Source organism: Brienomyrus brachyistius, chromosome 3, assembly GCF_023856365.1.
Source record: "Brienomyrus brachyistius isolate T26 chromosome 3, BBRACH_0.4, whole genome shotgun sequence".
NCBI lineage: Eukaryota > Metazoa > Chordata > Actinopteri > Osteoglossiformes > Mormyridae > Brienomyrus > Brienomyrus brachyistius.
The window spans coordinates 26,980,946-27,004,334 of NC_064535.1; the positions used below are offsets into that span (position 1 = coordinate 26,980,946).

General features: G+C 46.2%; 1 protein-coding gene across 4 annotated transcripts in view; it reads right to left on the reverse strand.

The window, feature by feature from the left end:
- The window catches only part of LOC125738891 (liprin-alpha-2-like), a 95,378-nt gene that overhangs the window by 4,341 nt on the left and 67,648 nt on the right, over positions 1 to 23,389 (reverse strand). For 3 of the 4 annotated variants that reach the window (XM_049008392.1, XM_049008391.1, XM_049008395.1), the window contains 18 exons: positions 22,824 to 23,045; positions 22,117 to 22,263; positions 20,101 to 20,235; positions 18,419 to 18,502; positions 17,849 to 17,980; positions 17,582 to 17,644; positions 17,198 to 17,289; positions 15,291 to 15,429; positions 14,565 to 14,782; positions 12,466 to 12,706; positions 11,474 to 11,503; positions 11,203 to 11,333; positions 10,582 to 10,760; positions 10,305 to 10,395; positions 7,277 to 7,358; positions 3,931 to 4,131; positions 2,512 to 2,574; positions 1,869 to 1,901 (listed from right to left, as the gene is read on the reverse strand). In XM_049008392.1, the coding sequence (XP_048864349.1) occupies positions 1,869 to 1,901; positions 2,512 to 2,574; positions 3,931 to 4,131; positions 7,277 to 7,358; positions 10,305 to 10,395; positions 10,582 to 10,760; positions 11,203 to 11,333; positions 11,474 to 11,503; positions 12,466 to 12,706; positions 14,565 to 14,782; positions 15,291 to 15,429; positions 17,198 to 17,289; positions 17,582 to 17,644; positions 17,849 to 17,980; positions 18,419 to 18,502; positions 20,101 to 20,235; positions 22,117 to 22,263; positions 22,824 to 23,045 (2,283 nt within the window). Of the gene's footprint in view, positions 1 to 1,868; positions 1,902 to 2,511; positions 2,575 to 3,930; positions 4,132 to 7,276; positions 7,359 to 10,304; positions 10,396 to 10,581; positions 10,761 to 11,202; positions 11,334 to 11,473; positions 11,504 to 12,465; positions 12,707 to 14,564; positions 14,783 to 15,290; positions 15,430 to 17,197; positions 17,290 to 17,581; positions 17,645 to 17,848; positions 17,981 to 18,418; positions 18,503 to 18,997; positions 19,085 to 20,100; positions 20,236 to 22,116; positions 22,264 to 22,823; positions 23,046 to 23,389 lie in introns of all 4 variants that reach the window. The other variant, XM_049008393.1, reaches the window with a different exon arrangement.

Genomic DNA, 23,389 nt, shown 5'->3' on the forward strand with positions numbered 1-23,389 from the left:
ATTACTGGGCCACTAATACCTCCCAGCAGTAACTGGGCTTTCTGCTGATAGTACTGTTCATTTCAGTGTTTCCGCCAGTTAATTTCAGACCAGGAGAGCACTGCATTTGACTCCAGCTGCAGTTTATGCTAAAATCTGAATGTTCTGTAAACCTGCTTTTCCACTGCACCACATCATTTGAAATGTCTTAAGAAGATTCTTTTGACATAACAAATCTTTTTCTTAGAGCTTTTTATCACGTATGCAACTGGTGTGCTAATTGAATTATTTGTAAACTGACTTGTCATTAATATTTATGGTGATCTTAAAATCTCCCTTTACACTGAGAACCATCAGTGCATCACTGTATTTGTGTTTATAGAGATGACAGTACAATTAAATGTTAATATGAATTTCTGTCCATTTGGTGGTGGATTTTTGGTTTGGGGAGGGTAACAAATCCATCATTTCCATTTACAATGATGTAGTTCTGGAATAGTGATAAACATGTCAGTGCTCTAGCGAGACTCAAAAATAGAAACATCATTTATCAAAGGGACTTTATAAGAAACTATTTCAGTTACCTATTTCATTTATATTTTTATCACTGTGCTGATGGCATAATGGGAATTATGATGATTTTCTCTAAAGAAACAGCTGCCTGAGCAGTGAATCCCATACCACTGCCTCACAGCCTGTCACATGACCCATGAGCACGCTCTGTGGCACTGTCTCACAGACTGTCACATGACCCATGAGCACACTCTGTGGCACTGTCTCACAGCCTGTCACATGACCCATGAGCACGCTCTGTGGCACTGCCTCACAGCCTGTCACATGACCCATGAGCACGCTCTGTGGCACTGCCTCACAGCCTGTCACATGACCCATGAGCACGCTCTGTGGCACTGCCTCACATCCTGTCACATGACCCATGAGCACGCTCTGTGGCACTGTCTCACAGCCTGTCACATGACCCATGAGCACGCTCAGTGATGGACTGAGGGGTGCAGTTGGGGCATGGATACCCTGGCAGATTTAGGGGGCCCAGCACTTTACAGGGGCCCTTTTAGACATAAAACTCGATATATAACTTGCACAGATCTGTATCATATGTATTATTAAACAACAATGCCATGTCCTGATACAAATTTTTGAATTCTCCCCGTTCCTGCCCAGCAAATTTTACTGTGGACCCTCCCCCTGTAACCCTATATTGGAGCGGGTGGGGGTCAAGGTGACATTATCTCAGGGGTGCCATAATTTCGAGCTATACCCCTGGGTAGAGTAAATGTTATAAACTGGGATAAATCCAGTAATTTGCTACTAAATCTTCCCTCTCAGGCTAAGCTGTGGTAACTTGCCACCAAAAGACATTTATTTCAGTTCATCTGATTCATCTGATGATTAATATTGCCTAACACCTCCAGGGTTAGAGGTTCGAGTCTCATCTCCATTCTGTGTGTGTGAAGTTCGCATGTTCTCCTCATGTTCTGTGAACTCTCTCCAGGTACTTTGGTTTCCTCCCACAGTCCAAAGACATGCAGGTAGGTTAGCTGCTGTCTCTCAGTGTGCACCCTTAATGGACCAGCATCCTATCCAGTTTATACCCCTGCACTGTACCCTGTACTGCCTGGGATAAGCTGCAGGTCTCCAGGATAAGTAGTTGGAACATGGATTGTCAGTTTTGTTTGCAAATAGTTTCACTGCGATATTTGCACATTGTAACCTGACTGCTGTCTGTGCGGCATCTTCATAGCAGTCAGTGCAGAGACACGCAAGACGACTGAGTCACAGCTAAACATTCAGGCAGAAGCAGGCTGCGGGGGTTTTAAAGTCAGGGGCCCCCTGCCCCCTTATAAGTGCCACGGCTAAAGCCCCCTACTCACCTGCGCCCAGCTTCCCTCCTCGGACTCGGACTTCTGCGGCGTGAGGGGAGCATGTTCAAAACATGAAACAAGACAGAGAGCGTCAGGCTGCAGGCTTAAACATGGCCGATTCCGTGCTTTGTCACATCATGGATACGGTTCCTCGCCGAGTGCTATATTCAAGCCTGTAAGATTCAGTCATTTCAGACACAGATGTAAAGACACAGAAAGATTCTTTCATCACATACCCGGCTGACAGGTTTCACTTGGTTTACAGATTGGGCACATTATTTTTACTTTTTGCAGGGTTGTCATTTCCCTCCCCAGGATGCAAATTGCATGCAAATTAAATCTCGCAAATCCTATGACACCCGCGTAGAGATTGTGCAAATCGAGCTAAGACCTGCTAAATCATTTTTACTTATATTTAACTATTTTGCAATGTTTTATATAAATGTTTTATATTTGTAATGTGGTTATGTTTTGTGTACTTTTGTGCATTTTAATGTGATGCACAACCTGTGGATTTTGGGTTCTTAGCAAATTGGTACTGACTGACCCACTAATGTGCTCATTCAGCTGTCTATGTTATGAGCTGTTTGGAGGGGAGGGGGCACCCTCAGATCTTTATATACTTTCTCGGTGGGAGGGGCTATGCACTGACCATTTTGGTGGGAGCTGCGAGGGTCTCCATTTCCTCGTGGGTCACCCAGACATTGCCCGAGGGCTACCGGGATGGGGAGGGCCCCCGCAAGCGACAGCAGCGATCCGTGCCAGTCAAGCAGCGTTAAAGAAGAAGAGCAGCGCCACTGTAAGCCAATGGTGTTACGGCATCAAAGTGAGAAGGCAAGCAGAGCTCTCTGGTTGGCCGGGGCCACAAGCGGCTGTGCTGGTGTTTGAGTGAGTCGTAGGGTTAGACACAAAGAAAGCAACAAGTGCAAATACAGGATGAGCAGGAAGACCAGTCTAGAGCAGCTCAAACTATTAGCATAAGCTGATGTTCAGTCAAGTTGAGTATAAGTACCACTAATCCACCACAACAATGCTAGCTCCCGAGGCTCAATAGGTAGAGCATTCTGCTAACAATGCAAAGGTTATGGGTTTAAATCCCAAGGAGCATGTGTAAACTGTAACTCTTTCCTCTGGTGTAAATTGCTTTTGTGAAATTGCCATGTCCTCTGAACACCTAAGCCATCTGTCAAGTCTTCTGAGTCATGGTATCCTAGAAATGTGCTACCTGCCTCATCCGAATTTTCTACACTGTCCCGGGCTTACAGGGTACATTAAACAGCCGAAGGGAGCCTCCAGGGAGGCATCCAGTTACGAACAGCTAGAGTCTATTTCCCAGAATCCTCTGGACGCTCTAAGAAGTTCACCTTTGTGCCATGCAAGAACAAGGACTGTCCCTCAGCATAGAAGGTGGGTAAGGCCTCACCGTCTTTCTATGAGAAGATAGCTAAGATCAGGGCTTGAGATGCCGCTGGTTCACTTAATTCCCTAGAGGAAATTAATCATAATAAGCCATCACGCTTTGCCGATATTTTCTCCTTTTGAAAGAATTTCTGTCTGTAACCTAGACATGGCATCCTAGTTAACGGCAGTGATATCTACACCCAAGCAACTCCAGGTTACATTATTCATGCTTGTAAAACAAAATAATTCATGTGAATAACATGCCGTTCCCAATTTCAGTCTCGGGATGGCTGCCATTGCGTAATCCTGCGTCCAGGCAGGAACTGAAGAGTGACACAAGGACGCAGGAATGGGCCTACACATATAATCGTTTCCTCGGGAACTGCGCTGCGTGCTGTAATTTGCTCCCCATGCAATCCGCTCCGTGCCTCCTCTGGCATGCCATCACGACCACATCTGCTTGTTAAAGGAAGCAACGCCTGACTCAAGTGCGCCGATGATACGCATTAGCGTACGCGGAGAGCCGGCAGGCTTGCACTGCAACAGAGCGGGCAATTTATCAGGTGTTACTATGGCAACCATAATAGCTCCAGTGGAGACGGTAATAGGAAGCATAAGTCTCCATTGTGGTGCGGCAAGCACTGGGCCACGGCGTCCTTTGGGGACTCACGGTCCTGGAGGTGGGAGGGGCCGAGGGGCTGGTGAGGGACACCATCTCCTGGATGGCCAGGCGCAGCTTCAGGCGGTGCAGTGGGTTGCTGATGCCGATCTCCCGCTGGATCTCCGTGTCCGACAGCGCCGACATGATGGCGCCGCTCTTCACGTTGGCGCGGCAGGCTGCCACGTACCAGGCGGGCATGCCCAGCCAGAGCTATGAAGGCGTGGTGGGTGGTTAGGAGGGGAGGAGACAGACACCAGATATAGCCCAAACGAGACTTTAAATGGTCAGTTAATCAGTTATCAATTAACGTGTGATTCATTATTATATATCATTATATCGAATTGGCAAAGTCTACCATTGTAGAACACTATCCTATCATGCATCTCCACAACCCACGATACCCATGCCGACAGAGTGAACCTGAAGCCTCCTCAGATGCCGCAGTTGCATATTTACAAACTGCACGCGCATTTTGTTTTGACCACCGTCTGTTTTAATAAGTTAACACGTATCTCACATGTGCCTTAAACTATGCTGTTACGCCTAGCAAAGTGTGTCGGCTTAGCCATTTCAAAACCTCTGCTAAAATCCCCCCGTTATTTCCAGCAACCGTACAACACAGCCGTGTATTTTTTGATCTGGCCACTAGCCCACCTCATATATCTATTTAATATCTCATTTACTTTTTTTTTTACTAATTAGGTTAATTAATTAAGCGAGCTGGTGGTGAAATTCAATAAATACATGGAATGGTTCAAGTGCCACTGTGAAACTGAAGTGGAGTTCATCTAGCTATCCAAGTCGATATCAGTTACTTTTCGGAGAACAGAAGACATTTTTACTAGTTTTATTGTGTTACTCATAATTTTCATATGTCTTATGTTATATAAAAAATTTTTGTTCTAAGAAAATGTGTACTTACTACCCAGATAAATAGCTTTAAACAAGATACTCTATGTCTATAAATGAATTTTATATAAACTCAAACCAGTATTAAGTTAAACCATTGATAAATAATCACTGTAAAGTGCAATCTTTTTTTTTATTTGCATGATCATGATTATATATAACCTCCACTGCAATGTAGACACTGTATACTGTCCCACTTAATTTGCTACACTTCGTACTTTAAGTACCTGTAATAAAACAAGAAAATAAACCTTATCCACACCTCACAGTGATAAGCAAGTTACGTGAACTACAGTATATATACAGACACCTTAAAAAAATGTGAAGTGAATCAGAAATGAGATGCAAAAAAATTAATAATTATAAGCCTCAGTCAATTATGTTTGTAGTTTTTGCATTGGAAGCGTCAAAGTAAATAAACAGGTTAATAGGCTCATTTATATTCTTTCATAAAAAAACAGGTTAATGTAGTTAATGTTCATGTTAATATAGGCCACGATTTTATAATGTGCAAAGGGGGGGGGGGGGGGGTCCCTGCTCTTTCTATCCACTGAAGGGACCGGGATCAGAAAAAGGCTAAGATCCCAGGCCTAGAAGAATGTTTTCTGCCAGCAGGTGGCAGCAAAGGTCAATAATACTGCTCTAGAAACGTATAATAGGAAAACCTAATGGGTTTCTTCTGTAAGTGACTTTATAACATAATTAACCACATAGCACAATTACGGCATCACAGGTCAGACATCACTGACCTGCTGAAGACAGCAACTAGGCATAAAACATTCAACATTACAGCAAATACACTGCTCAGCAAAATCTAATTATGCACGGAAATTGCTTGACACTATTCCCACGTTCTGTTGGCCACGCCCGGCCGTTTGCATGAGCAGGTGTAGCGTGTTCTCTGCTCAATTGTTGGTTTATTATTTGCTGTTTATTGTCTTGTATTTATTGCCACGAGTCTGAAGGATGCACGTAAGGAAGCATCTCATTGTTCTATACACTCATGCAACTAAAAACTGGCCCCGGGATAATAGAAATAATGTTATTTCTGAGGGCAATTCGGGAGCAATTGAAAAGTTATTAAGAAATCACATGCACTGCATTTGTCCAGGGCAACACGAGGTACAGTCAGTCCTGTAACAAAGTAACTAATGCGTTCCTGAAAACCTCAAGTTCACTAAAATCGCATACTATCCAAGAGGAAAAACAGGGTTCAGGGAACACAACTGCAAAACTTAGTAACTTACGGCAAACCAGATAAATTAAATAAGAAATGATACCAGCGGCCATTATGCATTTTAAATAAGGAATAATAAGAATGTATTAATAAATGATATCATAAACATCTCAGTTCTGTAAGTTAGAGTAAAGCGACTCCCAAACTTTGTTACACGGAATGACAATGACATAAAATGAAAACAGTAATAACAGTGAACAATAGTACATTTTATAATAATAATAAACTACTCGTGGGTTTTATATGTTAATTTGTCAAAAAAAATTGAATCTTAAGCTTTGAATCTTTGACTTGTGCAATGTGCGGATGTCCAAAACGTTACATTTTTTTTAGATATGAAAATCAGTTCGGCTGATTCACTGAAATGAAGCAGTTCAAAAGAAAGGTTCCTTCTCGAATCGGACATCACTGTCGTTCACTTAGATTTGCTGTTTTTGTGTGAAAATAGTGTTTCTGACTAAGACCATATTCTGTTGTATTTCGCTTAATACTTTTCCCTTCGACTGAAAATCATGCCAATACACATTCCGCGTTGTATTAGACTTGGGTACTAATATTTAGTTGTGTTAAAACAGATTTGAGGTGTGATGTCATGCGTTGCAGCTTGACTGACTGTATATGTAAACTACTGTGTGATTCATAACAGAAACTGTTCAACTATCCATTTTCCAAACCGCTTATCCTACTGGGTCACAGGGAGTCCGGAGCCGATCCCGGAAGCAATGGGCACGAGGCAGGGAACAACCCAGGATGGGAGGCCAGCCCATCACAGGGCACACTCACACACCAGTCACTCACACACGCATTCCTACGGGCAATTAAGCAAGTCCGATTAGCCTCAGCATGTTTTTGGACTGTGGGGGGAAACCGGAGTACCCGGAGGAAACCCCACGATGACATGGTGAGAACATGCAAACTCCACACACACGTGACCCAGGTGGAGATTTGAATCCTGGTCCCAGAAGTGTGAGGCGACAGTGCTAACCACTGCACCACCATGCCGCCCCACTGTTCAACTATGAGGAATCATAAACTTTGGTATAATTTATACTGCATTCTAGGGCACAATGATACCCAGAAACATGATTAAACAGCAAAAAATGCTGAGAACTCAAGAAAAGCAATAACTAAAAGTTTATAATATCATTTATGGGGCTCATTAGGAGGAGCGGCCTGGTTTCATTGTGTGTGGGTGAGCCTGGGGCCTACCTCCAGCCAGGCCACCACGGTGGGGCCGTCCCATTGGGCAAAAGGCAGGCCTTTCCTCCTCGCCTCCTCCAGTAGTTCATGCCTATTGGATGGGGGGAGACATTGGGGTGGAGTCATGGGCGGAGCATCAGCATAACACAGAGGGCGGAACACACGTGCCATGTTTCATCACTCTGATGAAGGGAGGTGGGGGGTGTTTCTCAGCAGAAAGAGGGACTCTTTCTCACTGCAGCCGGAGGGAGGGAGATGCCGCAATGGAGACGGAGTCACATGACTGTTCGAGAGACTGTTCTTAAAACCTCATTTAAGAAGAACCATCCTGTAGCAATGAAATTATAATGCGCAGATATTTCTATTATGAATCACATTCTGTATGTGAGGTACGTCCATTAAGTAGCACTAAATATAGTGCTTTGGAGATGTTGAGCGGGTGAAAGAACTGAATGGCGGTCCCCTGGTAAACCTTGGCTCGTTAGCGATTATAGTGCTGGAGATGCAGCGAGCTCTCCGAGCCACCTTTCCAAGCAAGAAAAATAAGGAGAGATGCATCTGATCAGAAGCCTGCCCTCTGCTGTCCCCTGACTGGTACAGCATGGTGCTGAAAGCTTGCATTAGGGAATCCTGTGACTGTCACAAGCCCAGTGTCAAGTAGAAGGAGAGGGGTCAGATTTAATACTAGCAATGAAAAAACCAGGACCCTCTGAAGTACAACTATGGCTGAAGTAGTGGCGTTAACAAAGATCTGCAGTCGATTGCTTAAGCAGATAAATGATGCTTGCCAGCCCTTATCAAGTCCTTGGTGTATCAGCTCCTGTGCGTTTTGTAAAGTAGTAGTATTATGGGTTTTAGTGAGCAAGTTTCTCCTGCGTTTTCAACCAAAACTAACCAATTTTTCATGTGTGTGCATGTAAACCATGTACTCTTGGGAGTTTTATGTGCTGAGGGCAAAACGAGAAATGAATGGTTTAGAGAGATAACAAATCAGCTGTAGAGGAGGTGTGTCCAAGCAACTAGAGGAGGAGGGACCAAGACATCCGATTGGTTGGTCCGCCTCCTCTAGGCACTTGGATACACCTCCTCTACAGTCTGATTGGTTACCTCTGAACCAATCGGTTTTTGGTCTGCCCTCAGAACATTTTTCTGTAAGCAAAACTCCCATGAGCAAACCATGTCCAGTGAAAGCATCTGGGAACAGAAATGGTTACAACGGTTAACAAAAACATCCGGGCGACCAAAAAATCAACAACCGGGACCAGTCGGGACAAGAACAAGTGCCGTTTTTTTTTTTTCTCATACATACAAACACGCACAGAGAACCGTACAAGCAGGATGCATCTTGGGAAAGGAGGGACCGACATTCCACAGAGAGTCTGCCCAGCTATCGATGCATGGCATGTTCAAGTCTCGGGGTGGGGGTGGGGGGGAGGGAATAGGAACGACGTAACATCCAATCACAGTAAATTAAATGAAGGCTCTCCATTCACAGGTGCCGGGCCCAGCGATGCGTACCACCAGTGCCAACAGACACAGAGATAGAGGGCCCGGACTGAGGGCGGGAAGAGGACAATGCCACGGTGCCAACAATGCAGGGGTGCAGCAGCGTCGCTATCTAACTTACCCGCTTAGTGTCATGTGACCGGGGGGAAAGAGAGAGAATGATGGAAAAGACATAAATGTTAATGAGCAAATACACTGTAATCAGGCACAAAGGAAGAGGAAGCAGTCAGCTTCTGTCCACGCAGGAATGCATTAAGACCTTAATTTCCCTTCGACGATTAATGGTCAGTCTATCCGTCACTTTCTGTCTCTCTCTCTCTCTCTCTCTCTCTCTCTCTCTCTCTCTCGAAGCTCCTCAGGTCATCCATGATTAGCCAAAAGTTCCAGCAATAGGACCCCAACACAGTGTTACATAACCGAAAGCTTAACTTTGGGGGGGGGGGGTTTGTAACAACACTACATGGTGGTGGAGGACGGACGGGTAAATCGTTTCAGGACAGGTTTTCGTTTCCGCTTCGGCGCTCTGAAGGAGAACGGCTGTGATGTGGGAGGCTGGAGATGTACTGAGTGGCTCCAATGGGACGGTCATTTTACATAAACAGACAACTATGGAAGTTGCCTGCACTGGGAAATCAATAGGACACCCCCAATGGAGGACTTCGCAATAGGTCTGAGAACATATCATTTTCCATTTATTCTTCAAGATCCAGTGATTTGCCCTGAATGAAGTTTATTCATGGGAAAAAAGTCTTAGAATGTTTAGTAACAATAACATCTAGCAACAATAAGTAGCTGGCTCAGGCTTCAAACACTTGACAATCAAAATATGAGTGTGATTGTTGGAGTAAGACGGGATCTGTATGGGGAAGACCTCTGCTCCCTGGAATGACATTTTGTTAAGCTGAGTTTTCTCGACTAGCTACGTTAAACTCAGTCCTTGACTTCTGCATCTCCCACAGAGATTTCCCTGCTCAGATCAATCATTTGCAAAAGATCGTGGCATGTGTCTTACAGCATAGGGGATATTTAAATAATACAAATAGATCCAACTCAAGGTTTTATTTAAAACTTAATTATTGGTTCTTTTTTATCAGTGTAAGGAATAAAGTAATATCTATGACTTAGATGAAACCTACAGATAGAGTGGGGGGGGGTTCATTCACAGTAGATACAGCAGAGCATTTATATGCGTGGAGGGATGGTCTACTGGCCATCACCCAGGGAAGTCCTGTTAGGGGGTCCTGTAGCAGAGATCTAGAGGGAAGCAATCCAGTAAGTCTAATAACTAGGAGATGTTCCTTTTCCCTAACAGGATGGTGCCTCTCTACTTCAGCGCCGGATCAAGTCCTTGTGATTCCTTAAAGGATCAACCAAAATCTCTCACGGTCTTTGCCAGCAGCAGTAACAACAGACCACGCAGACTGCCATGCATCAAGCTACCGTGACTGTCATCGAACCACCGCGAATGACCTGAGAAGTCTGAATGTTGGCTTGAGATGAGGGTACTGTAGATGTGAGAGATTGGGCTTACTTCTTTTTCAGCCTCCTGTCCTTCTCCGCCTGGGTGCCCAGCTTCCCCATCGCAAGGTCCTGACCTGTCAGTTCCGGATCTAACATCACGCCTGTCAGGAAGAGACATAAATGCATTATCATTGCATTTCGGTGGGGGTTGAGTTGGTTGAGTTCTCAGTCAAAATCTTCACGATTGACTGTAATGGACAAAAAAAAAATCGTGAGGCATCTTTTCCAAAATTTATCGTACCGGGTGATGGACTAAATGAGTCTGAGAATTGTAAGTGGCACCCCACCTGGACCAGGACCCCCCAGCTCCTTGCCCAGCTGGCCCAGTCGTCCTTTCTCCCTCTTGCCGAAGAGCCTCCCGATGGAGGACTTTATGCCCTTCTTCTTGGTTTGCTTGTGAAGGGAGTCCTGGCTGCTGGTGACACTGCTGAGGGCACTGACCTCGGCCTCCATGGCAGTGGTCAAGCTGCAAGGAGATCCAGGAGAACAGGAGACACATAGGCTCACATTTAATAATCCCAGAGCTTCACCTACCCAGGTGGAGAACGTGCTAATTACACACCAGTGAGCGTCAGCCAAGACATTCTTCAGGAAGAAGATATCTTATCTGAGACATTAAGAGCAAATGTCACTGTGGTATTTTATTATCCAGATTATATGACAAAATAAGGTTTTCCTGCTAACACTGAGTGAGAAATCATGATACTACGGGAATGCAAAATGGGTATAGAGGCTAAACGATGATAAATGAACTTGAATAAAGGCATATCTCCCCACATCACATCACGTTTTCCTGCGTCTCCTGGAAGGTACCAGACAGCCTATCCATGCACTGTTGAGAATGCTACAGCAAGGAGTGACGTCTGTCTGACATTTGTGTATGTTTTAGGTGAAACCCCCAGACTCACCCGCGAGAGTCACTGTGAGAGGAGCCAGGAAGCGTGTGGGTCATCCGCACTTGGCGTGGGGTTGATGGCGGGGAAGTCTCGCACTTGATGGTGGCCTTGTCCTCTCGGCCGTCCTCATCCACCACTGAGATCTGAGGAGGGAACCCAAAACGGGTCGATGCCGAAACGTCCCTTTGTGAAACTTTCAAGACAAAGACGACCCCCGAAACGCGCCATGGTAGCACTTGCGATCCACATTACTATAAACACCAGTGGTGCAGTGGGCCAGTACCTTCCGTCTGTGTTTTCGCAAATCGCTGGGCTGCAGGGATGAAAGGAAGGAGAACAAGGAGAGAAGAGATGTCATTATACAGGAAAAACATGTTCCATAAGGAGCTCTAAGGAGACACCATGAACCCATGGTGATCGATTTAGCGTAGACACAGCTGTAGACTCCACTGTGGAGACCGATGGTTTACTTGTTGGTGGGTCATTGGTGGTACAGACCACGCTATCACTTCTTTCTTTGATTACTGTGACAGATATGTGATTTCAATCAAAAACAGATATTTTTTCCAAATGCAAGTTGGCACAGTGGTTAGCACTATTGCCTCACACCTCTGTAACCAGGGTCTGGGTCTCTACCAGGGTTCCATGTGTGTGGAGTTTGCATGTTCTCCCCATGTCGTCGTGGGGTTTCCTCCGGGTACTCCGGTTTCCCCCCACAGTCCAAAAACATGCTGAAGTTTTCTGGAGTTATTGCCCGTAGATGTGTGCGTGTGAGTGAATGGCGTGTGTGTGACCTGTGATGGGCTGGAGTCCTATCCTGGGTTGTTCTCTGCCTATAGGCTGAGACCCTGAATTGGATAAGCAGTTACAGAATATGGATGGATGGAAAACGTATCATACCAGGAGATGGACAAAACAAGTCTGAGAACTGGAAGTGGTGGCCTACCTGGAACAAGCCCCCACCCCCCCCACCCCAGTTCTTTGCCTAGCAGGGGGAGCTAGTTCAAGTAGGATGCAGCTTCCAATTCTCAGGCATATTTTGTCCATCACCTGGTATGATAGTTACTGATAGGGAACAGAGCAGCAGTGGTGATTAAAGTGGCAGGCCTCAGTATTAGTTTAACTTTAAACTCTGAATCCTAGACTACCGTCACTAAAGCCTTCCCATGCTGAGCTCCGATGTATTTTTTGTTTTATTAATACAATGTCACGCAGGCTTGCAGAAACGGGACGCCCTCGACGGTCTCTGAAACAGGTCTCTGAAACCCAACGCACCAGCGTCATGGCCCCCATGCGCTCCATGTCGCGGCCGGGACTGTGGGGCATGTGTTTGGGGGTGGAGTGCCCGCTTGGGGGGGAGGAGCTGGCCAGGGAGGAGGCGGTGGCTGAAGCAGTGAGGCACAGCCCCGGATGGTGCACGCGGGCCAGGTTCAGGCCCTCCAGGCTCACGCTGGCCACTCGGCTCTCGATCTCCTCCGCCCGGAGCTCCGTTGATTCCTTCTCCTCCTGGATGAGCCTGCAGGTGGGCGGGGGAGGGGATTTGGGGTATAAAGCAGCAGTAAGCTGACTAGGGGAATTCCCAACATCTGGGTGTCTCTCATTCCCTCTAGAAAACACCGGAACTGAGTGGGAGCCTTTGTTTAATAGTCTCCTTTTCCTTCATTCTTACAGGAATCACAGCCCCTAGTCTTAATGGTATTTTCCTGTGGGACTCCAATTAAAAGGGGAAAAAAGCCAGAAGAAGCTTCCCTAGGATCCCTAGAAGTCACATTTATAGCTCAAACCTGGTCTCGCAGCTTTCTAACGCCCAAAGCAGACACTGGCCCTGGAATAATTATGCTAATGTGGAGTTTTATACGGAAGTTTCAGACATGCCAAGGTGACCTTTTCTTTCTGTAAACACCCTGGCCATAAGGTGTCTATTTATGTGCTACTCATGGGTGTCCTGGTTCTTTCATGCTCTTCCAGTACTTAAAAGAATCTTCTTGTCTGTCAGCTGGGATGCTTCTTTGTAAGACACCAGCGCTGCCATTCAGCGGCAGGTTTTTCAGGATCATCATGGAAGAGTATTCAAATCACGTTACTCAGAAACGCTCATGTTTTGTAGAGGGCTGCCGTTTTTCACAACCAGCGTGGAATGACACTTAAGACGTGTTACTCAGACTTACTCGTGTTTCGTAGTGTGCTGTCAGTTTTTGTGAGCAGTGCAGAATATTTAAGTAATGTCACAAAAAAATTCTAGTGTATTACAGCGATCCCTGCAGTTGGCAGGATTATGTGCTGTCAGTCATTATGGTTTATCACTTTTGACTCTGGTCACTTTTACTCTTCTCCCGTTGGTTACTTTTAACATTTTCCCTTTTGGTACTTTATAAGTATTGGGAAAAATCATTGAATTCAGGTGTTTCATTCAGACACATTGCCACAGGTGCATATAATTAAGCACCCAGCCATGCAGTCAGGTTTACAAATATTTGTGAAAGAATGGGTCGTTCTGAAGAGCTCAGTGAATTCAAGCGTGGTGCTGTCATAGGACGCCAATTTGCAATAAGTCATATTGTGATATTTCTTGCCTATTATATATTCCATGGTCAACTGTGAGTGGAAGCGTTCAGGAACAGCTTTTACCCATCTCCCATTGGTCGTTTTTACCGTTCTCTCACTGGTTACTTTTACCCTTTCCCCATTTGTGGTTTGCCTGCCTGTTACTGACAGTGCATATGCTTCCTGCATTATGCAGATCTTTCCGCTTGGAAGGCTTAGAGGCGATTCAGCTTCTTCGAGTCTCGACTGAGGCAGCGTACCCACATTCCTGTGGTCTCAGGGTCTATGGTTCACAGAGAACCGAAACGCCCGATTAACCACCCTCTCGACTTGGGCCATCGGATTTCAGTTCCTCAGAGTGGTGTGTTTGATTTAAGACAACCAAGCACACGGCTGATTAGCGACTTAACTAGATTACACGCCTGGGAACCCCAGGCAGGAGACCGAACAATGTCTGCGGTGGGAGGAAGCAGGCTAAAATTAATTATTATGGTCTGCCTTCTCTGGAAATCCGTTGATATTTGCATTTATAGTAATAAGACAGCCCTAAGTTTTTCAATATATATTCAGGCGATAAGCAGGTTTCACTCAATTAAAAATGGATGGAATGGAAAAAAAACAAGCCAGCCATTAAACTGAAAACAAAGATATTATCGCTTTCTTTGTTCTGTGCCTCAAAAAGAATTTGAGAAAGTTCTTGTAAGGACCATGTTTTTTAACCAGATAAAAGGTCAGTGGTATTGAATTAATAAGGAAAGTCCCTGAACTGGCTGTGACAGGGACTCCACTAGGTGGCAGCATTCCCCCCTCCCCCACCCCCCAATGCTAACCGGATTTCCTTGTTAATAGCATCCAGCTGCTCCTGCAGCATCATGGCGAGGGTCTGAGCGTCCGAATGCCCACCAGGGGACAGCAGCTCCATGGAGCTGAAGAGGGTGTCGCGATCGTCGTCGTCGATGTCCGAGATCTCCGTGTCGCTCTCAAAAGTGTGCGTGCCCAGGACTCCCAGTTGCTGCGCCCGCCATTCGTGCTCTCCCAGTGACTTAGCCTGTGGTGGGACGACAGAGGGGCCTTGAGAGAGGGTACCTTCTGAGGAGGGGGCTACGGGAACGCTACGGGGTGAGTGACTGCTTCATTAGTGCCAGGGGTATATATATGGGCGGGGCACTAGCGGTAGATGAAAGCTGATTGGCCCTCAGTCTGCTGCCTTCCGTCACTCACTGATTCAAAACATATCATTGGCTAATGATAAGGTTGATCCCTCTGTATGAATTATGGCCCCCTTATGCCTCCCACCTCAAAAAATCTTCCCTGAGAATCATCCCTGCTTTGTAAAGGCTGGATAGCTTTGGATAGCCCACACCAGTGTTTGTCAGCCCAGTCCTTGGGGATCCCCAAAAAGTCCCAGATGTGCTGGGAGCTGGATGGGAGAAGGTCCCTGAGTACTGGGCTGGGAAACACTGGCATATGCAGTCGGTGCAACTGCGTGCTCTGTGACTAACATCCATGCATCACCCGCTGTAGTGTACAGCCCCTCCATCTATTTCAAAGCTGACCTTTGGCTCATCCCTGTGGAGGCCCAAACGGCCTCTTCTTGACCTCCGGGCCGCCTTGGCCGACCTGTAGTGCTCGGACTGCGTGTCGGCCAGAGAGCCAAGGGAGAAACGCAGATCCGTGGACGTGTCCAGGTGGGACCTGAGCCGGAAGACCTGGTTAGATATGTGTACCGTATTGGTTTCCCAACCCGGTCTACGGGGACAGCCAGTCAACATTTCTGCTCCCTCTGAGCTACCTGCCAGACGATCCACATTATGTCTCGAGCATGGAGGGAGCAGAAATGTGGACTGTCTGTGGGTCTCCAAGGAACATATTGGGAAACACAAAAAACAACTTTACTCATCTCTCCCGTACTGATGTGTTTTCATGAACTCTGAAATGGACACTAATTTAAGTCAAATCAAATTACAGAATTATCTTCTACTTTTGGATTAAGGAAATGGATTCAGTCATTCGTGATTAGTAATTATCTCACCTAGCAAAATTTATTCTTATTGCCTTATATTAATCAAAATAAATACATAGCTGTTATCTAAAGTTATGTTCATAGACTCGTAGTATTAATACACTATCACAAAATACCTTGCACAGTCAACAACAGATGAGCTCATTTTAATTTGTAGTAAATTTGAGCTAATGAGCAGTTAGCATGAACCTAAACACTTTTCTTTAATTTTCTTCACAGTTGACTATTTAGAAATACACCAGTCAGCCATAACATTTAAGTTATTAAATTAACCACCTGACTAATACTGTGTTAAGTCCCCCTTGTTCTGCCAAAGCAGCTCAGAGTGGTCAGGGCATGGACTCCAGTGAGGCTCCAGTGAGGTGAGGCTTCCAGGGACCGGACTTGTTTGTCCGGCACATCCCACAGATGCTCGATCAAATTGAGATCTGGGGAATTTGGAGGCTCTGAAACTCTTTTTCATGTTCCTCAAACCATTCATGAACATTTTTTTCAGTGTGGCAGGGAGCATTATCCTGCTGAAAGAGGCCACTGCCATTGAGAAATATAATCCACATGAATGCCAAGACCCAAGGTATCCCAGCAGAACATTTCCCAGACCATCACACTTCCTCCACCGGCTTGCCTTCTTCCCATAATGCATCCTGGTGCCATCTCTCCCCAGGTAAACGATGCAGGGATACCCCACCGTCCACATGATGTAACAGAAAATCTGATTCATCAGACCAGACTGTCATTTTTTGTTGCTCCATGGTCCAGTTCTGATGCTCACGTGTCCATTGTCGGTGCTTTCGGTGGTGGACAGGGGTCAGCATGGCCACTCTGAACAGTCTGCGGCTATGCAGCCCCATACACAGCAAGCTGTGATGCACTGTGTGTTCTGACCTTTCTAGCACAGCCAGCGTCAACGTTCTCAGCAATTTGTGCTACAGTAGCTCTCCTGTGGGATCAGACTAGACAAGATAGCCGTCGCTCCCCATGAGCACCAATGAGCCTTGGGTCCTCATGACCCCATTGCCAGTTCAGCGGTTGGCCTTCCTTGGACCACTTTTGATGGGTACTGACCACTGCATACTGGGAACACCCCACAAGACCTGCCATTGTTGTCACAATTTGGCCCTTGCCAAAGCTGCTCAGACATTTATTCATGCCATTTTTCCTGCTTTCAACACATCAACTTCAGGAACTGGCTGTCCATTCTCTTGCCCAATATATAATGGCACCCTTGACAGGTGTCATTTTTGACGAGTTAATGTTATTCACTTCATCTGTCTGTGGTTTTAATGTTACGGCTGATCAGTGCACATTGCAATTGTTACAATTGTAATACAAATTTTCCAAAAGAATCTGGGCTCAATTGTCATGAAAATGCTGTATTATTATATAGCCACACATTCACACAAATCAGCTCAGTTCGGTACAGCTTAGAGCTTTGATTACCGTGACAAGGTTTGGTCCGTAATTGACCCAGCCCTTATTTTGTACTGGTCCAGCTCTGACCTCAGCTTCTCCATCTCTTCAGCCAGCTGAGACTTTTGGAGGTCGGCACAATAGGCACAGGTTAAGATTATAGATTAAGTTAAACTACGATAAGCAAGCATCCTGTAGAACGTGTTACATGCCTCACTTGCATGTACCTTGGGACAACAGTGTCGGCCAAGTAAATGTATGTAACTGTGAATATAAAATCTCATACATGCACATTAAGGTTTTGCTTATGTGATTCTTGCTACTACAAACACTCTAATCAGTGCCATAATCACTCTTTCATTAATAACTCTAATTTGACAAGCAAAATACTTAAAATGTCCAACGTGAACCTACTTTTTCATGGAGCGAATCCTCCAGCTGTTTCCTGTAGCTCTCCGAGTCCTGAATTAAGACATTCTGGGGGGGGAGGGGTTTGCGGGGTAGCATACATTTCCAATCTAGACAAAATGATGGACTCGTAAATCTGCCCCATGCGTTTTTACGTCCCCTCGGAGTTGCGGCCTTTTTATGTGCGTCGTTAAGCGCATGGCTGCAGATGACGGACAGCCCCCCCCCCCCCCCCGCTGCAGGCCTCTGGGCCCCCTCCCCATCATGGCTTACCTTCTCCTCCAGGGCCGCCATCCTCTCCTTAAGGTGGAGCTGCAGTCGCTCGTTGGACTCGGTCAGCAGCCGGTCCACTGTGTCCGACAGACGCTTGTTGTGCTCCTCGTTCATCTTCTCCCTCTGCCGGGCCTGGCGACCCCCACCCAAACCCACCCCACCCCAAGTGAAAGTGCGGTAACGTACTGGATGTCATTGACCTTGCGTACTGAGAGCTGAACGATAGCCAGGGGCGAGGGGTTTCGAACTCCAGTCCTCAGCGGCTGTAGGATCTGCAAATTTAGACCTAGAAAACCTGGAGCTGGTCAGGCCTGTCTGAAGAAATGATATCAGACAGGAAATTGAGAAGAGGGACCGGAAGAATTGGGCTCTGAAAGACGGGAGTTTTCCACCCTGAATGTGAGCGCCTCCCTGTGGCACGATGCACGAAGGGTGCTCACAAGTCATGCCCCGGACCTGTGAGGAACAGGTGGAGAGCGCTAGCGTGCTTCTGCCATGCAGCCACGCAGCCTTCCCGGCACTGATCGAGCGGGTGGGGGGAGGGGGTGGGCACGCTTCCCGGCGACTCACTCTTTGCAGCTCCTGGTTGCGCTCCTCCAGCTGGCCCTCCAGCTGCCGCATGCGCTCCTCGATGCTCCCGTGCCGCTCCTCTGCCTAGTAGAGGGAGAGACCAGAGGGGAGGTGGGGTGGAAGGGGGGGTCGGGTCCGCTATTTAGCAGCCGCGTCGGAGATGGGAGCGCAGGCAAGGGGGCGACGGGAGAGACAAGCCAAGCTACTAGGTCTCGGCCAGCTGAAGCTCCACAAGGCTGGGGATCAGCTGGATCGCAAGGGGAGGGAGGGGGTCAGCCGGACCGGAAGGGAGGGTCAGCCGGACCACATGGCTACAGGTGCATCGGCTGCAGAGGTCTGCTTACGGGTCGGAGGAAGCTACGGGCTTCGAGTGTCAACCAGCCAGTGTCATGCAACGTCCCCACAGATCCAACACAAGCCTGCCCTCTTTCCACAGAGACGGACACACACAAGCTCGAGGAAGCAGGAGACCATGGAGGGGCTCGGCTTCGGCAAACAGAAATAAAAACGGGGGCAGGGGCGGGCAAACGTCTGATGGATTCTTAATTAGCAACAGTAAGCAAAGTTCTATGCAGCTACCTTCCTAAGGACGGAGGTCATGTCTTGGAGTTTAGCTTCCATAACATACTGATAATCATCGGCAGAGGAAGAGGAGCCTGAGTCAGACTAACCGGCCGGGGGGGCAGGGGGAGAGGAGAGGGACAAATGCGAGAGTCAGAACGGAGACAGAAAGACGGACGGACGGACAGACGGATGAACAGACAGACACGGACAGAGACATACATAGAGACAAATGGACAGACAGACGGACAGACAGACGGAGAGACAAACGGGCGAACGGATGGACAGACAGACAGACGGACAGAGAGACGGATAGGCGGACAGGCACTGTGTGGTGTCTGATAGATCATGCATTTATAAAATCTTAAATTATCGTTAGTAACAAATCCAAGTGAGGAAAGCAAAAACTAGATAAACACTAAATAAAAAATCATACAGATGGGAATGATATGCAGGCATGTGTGTCATTCTGCTGGTAAAGCAGGTATCATTCCATCTGATAGTGAAGGCGAGTTTTTAGCCCACATGCGTGTGTCTGGTACGGTTCTTAGCCTTTAAGACACTGAGTCGGTTAGCAAAAATTAATTTGGATTATATTCATATTATTGGGAAAAAAATGTAAACACTGGGCAGCCTATGTGTGTGTGTGACGTGGGAGAGTGACCACAGTCACATGACAGGGCCCCGTGGTCAGCAGGAACCAATCAGGGCCACAGATGCCACATGCATGACATTAGATATGCCATGTGAGGATCGCAGTTCCTGTACAGTACAGTCCCACTTACCCTAGTGCAATGCAGACCTGACACTCATTCAATAATCTTATGCGTTATTTTAGTTCCCTGCAGATCTTTTTAGCTGATGGAATGTGGACTGTCTGGGGGTCCCCGGGGACTGGGTTGGAAAACACTGTCCTAAGGAGAGCCTGAAGTTTCTCCTTGATGAAATGATGTGGACTGTGTTACCTTATTAGACCAGCTGAACAAGTGCTGAGGTATTAGGTAAGAGAATATCAGTTGGCTACACTTCTTTCTTGGAACAGAGACATGATAGAATCAATATGAACATGGTCACCTTCCATGGGAACATTACTTTAACTAGAAGAGGAAGGGAGCTGTTACCTTGGTGAGGGCCGCTATCCTCTGGGCCAGCTCAGCCTCCACCTCAGGCAGCGTCTCCGCCTTCCTCATGGTCTGCTGCAGCTTCTGCTCGGCCAGCTCCAGCCTCTCCTGCAGCTGCCGGTTCTTCTCCTCCATCTACAAACGGATGGGGAAAGTTTGCTCCTATTCCAACTAAGGTGGTTGCATGACCTTGAAGAAATGCTCTACTAGTGATACACCTATATTGAGTCCGATTAAAGACCAAGACTTTGGGAGGGTTGAGACCAAGACAAGAAAAAGTGGTCCAGGATAACGTTATTTTGGGCCACTGTATTCTGTGTATTATATGTAGATGGTAAGACACTAAAGGCCCACTTGACTTGACACTTGACTCACAGGTAAAATTGAATTTAAGCATGACAATCCTTTGATCTCAAGCATTAGTATTTAGTCACAAATACCCAACATCATATCACTGCTGAACAAATTTTCAGTTGATCTACTTATCATTGAGAGTTCCAGTACGAATAAGTCTGAGTGAGAATGAGTTTTCACTGGTTTGTCACTGTTTCCCTGTTTGTCTGAAATGTACAAAAACATACCCAGTGCACACTGTAATTGTAGTATGTAGTCGGGATGAAAAACAGAGAAAGAGAAATAATTTGCACTGTCTCTGCGTGCCTGCTGTTTCATCTAAAGCTGATACTGTAATAATAAGAGAAACCAATAAAAAACTTGTATAATTGCCATGAAAACAGCAGGTTTCATAATACCTGTCTAACTAGCAGGAGTTTATGAGGAGAACTGCCCATGCAAAACCTAAATGGTAATCACACGCATGCCGGTTCTAACAATATCCATTGTACTGAGCATTTTAGAACTTGCAGTGTAGAGAAGTGTGGTTGCATGCAAAAACATAAAAAATCACACTTGTGATTAATGTGGTCAAATCAAACAGTGACTGAAAATAACATTGTGTCTGTTCTGAAGGGATTTTCAAAGCAGCACTGCACTCTTTTCAGTCTTTTCAAAAGTAAATAAAATAAAATAACTGCAGTATGCAGGCAATTCAACAGATATAAATAGAAGATTTTCATTTTATTGATTGTATTTCATTTTATTATCGTGTGCCTTTACTTCGAGAGCAGTAGGAGGAATGAGTAAGTTTCTCACTGGTGAAAGAAAACACGGTCTTGCATTAACATTCCGAACCAAGACGCTGTAGTTCGAGATCAGTTCAAGACTGAGTAGAAATGCTTTCAATTCTGAGACAAGAAGGAGTGAGTGCGAAAATTGGTCTTAAGAACAAGACCGGCCTCAACACTGCGCTCAGCTGACGCTTAGTTACAGATGAGCACAGAAGCCACCAGAATTCATGAGTCACTGAACATCACCACCACCTTTTCAGCTAAAATGAGACAAAAATCAGAAAAGATCACTACATTAAAACCTTCTCTACTCTCTTGGAGTGGGTGGGCTGGGCCAGGCTGCACAAAATCTAGCTCTCTCTTCACTGATTTTTTTTTTTTTACTTTTTCCCTCCAACTCTTGGCGATGAGACTAATCAACATCTCAAAGCTTGTTAAGCTCTGTGATGCGCTTCTCATCAAACACCCTGCAGCGTTTGATGTCAGGAGTCTCCTTCCCTTTTCCGGCGACTGCTAGGCAACCGCTGCGCTGGGGACAAATGTGCTGGTTTCCGCGGCACTGGTTAGCCGCACTAATCACACAAAATCCTATTTAATCAGTGCGTGTAGCAAGTAGGGGCTCCTTGGCTCTTGAAGAAGCACCTTCAGGAGACCCGGGGGGACAACCAGATCCCGGAGCGCCACCATTTGAAATATTTCCAGTGTGCGGCCCGTGTTTGTTGGCATGGCAACAAGGAACGGCACCTAGTTCTATGAGATGTTCTGTGCAAACTCAAGCAGTTGAGGCCTTCAATAGATAAACGATCCTTGGAGAACACATCCCCCACCCGAAAAAGAAGACCTTCTTCGAGTCTACGGCTTTGCGAGAGAAGTACCGGGGCCTCCTCACCTGTCTCAAGAAAGCTTCCTTGTTGGCCAGCTCATTCTCCAGCTTGTCACTGATGTCGTGCAGTGAGGTGGACTCCCGCTGGGCGCTGAGGTAACGCTTCTCCAGGGTGACGATGCGCTCTTCCATGTCCTCCTTCTGACACATGGCCTGAACGATTGCATCACCTCATGTCATGGATGTGTATTCATGCCCATCGGCCCTCCCCACGCACACAGAATAAGCCACAATCAAATAGTACTTTATGATCCTTTAAGATTTTAAGATTTAAGATCCTTTATTATTTTTTAAAAAAAAACTAAGATCAGCCATAGTGGCTGATGATATTCATGATATATCTATAATCAGCCGGCTGGATTGACTCTTCGTCGACTCTTCGTTTTCCAGCAACACAAACACAGTTTGGCAGGACATGTCCTACATCCAGCCTCTCTTGTGTTGAAGAGCAGTCCATTTTTTGTTGTTTTTGAGGTGAGGCCACCAATGACCTAAAGTCAGGTTTCCTCATCATATGTCATGGAACCAAAACGTTCTTAGCCTTCACGTAATCCAACAAAGTGCTTTCTTAAGATTTCCAAAAACCCCTCATATTTACTTGAGAACTTATCCCATCCACATATGCCATAGGATGAGTGAGTTTTGACATCTGCTCTTCACTTATAAAGAGTAGCCACTCAAATGAGTGACAATACTATCAGCGAAACACCCACCTCCTTGATGTCTCTCTGGTATTTGTTGTTCATCTCCTCGGACTTGATTAGGTCCTTGCGGGCCGTCTCCAGCTCCTGCTCCACCTCGGACACACGCGAGGCCAGCGAGGACATGCGTTCCTTCATCTGGGCCAGCTCGTAGTTCTGCTTCTCCAGCAGCTCCTGCAGCTCCACCACCTGACTGGCCTCACTGACGGTCTCCATGGCACCATTGGACAGACGCTGGGTACAGAGAGACAGAAGGTCTGAGCATCTCGACAACCACAGCTGAGGACGCGCCTTGTACCAAGAGCTGCAGGTAAGAGCTATACGATTTTATTACTGCCTCAGCAGGGTAAGGACTATCAAGAAGTCAGTATTATTTAAGGGGATCATTTAGTCATTTATTTATATGGTCTACTTATCATAGAGAATAACAATAGGAATTATATTAAGATATAATATTTCGTAGTGAGGCGAAGCCCATAAATGTCTACAGAAAATGAAGATCCAGGTTCCTACGTCTTTCCAAGGTTAATTAAAGTCAAGGACAGAAAACAGTGACAAAATTGTATTGTATGAATGAT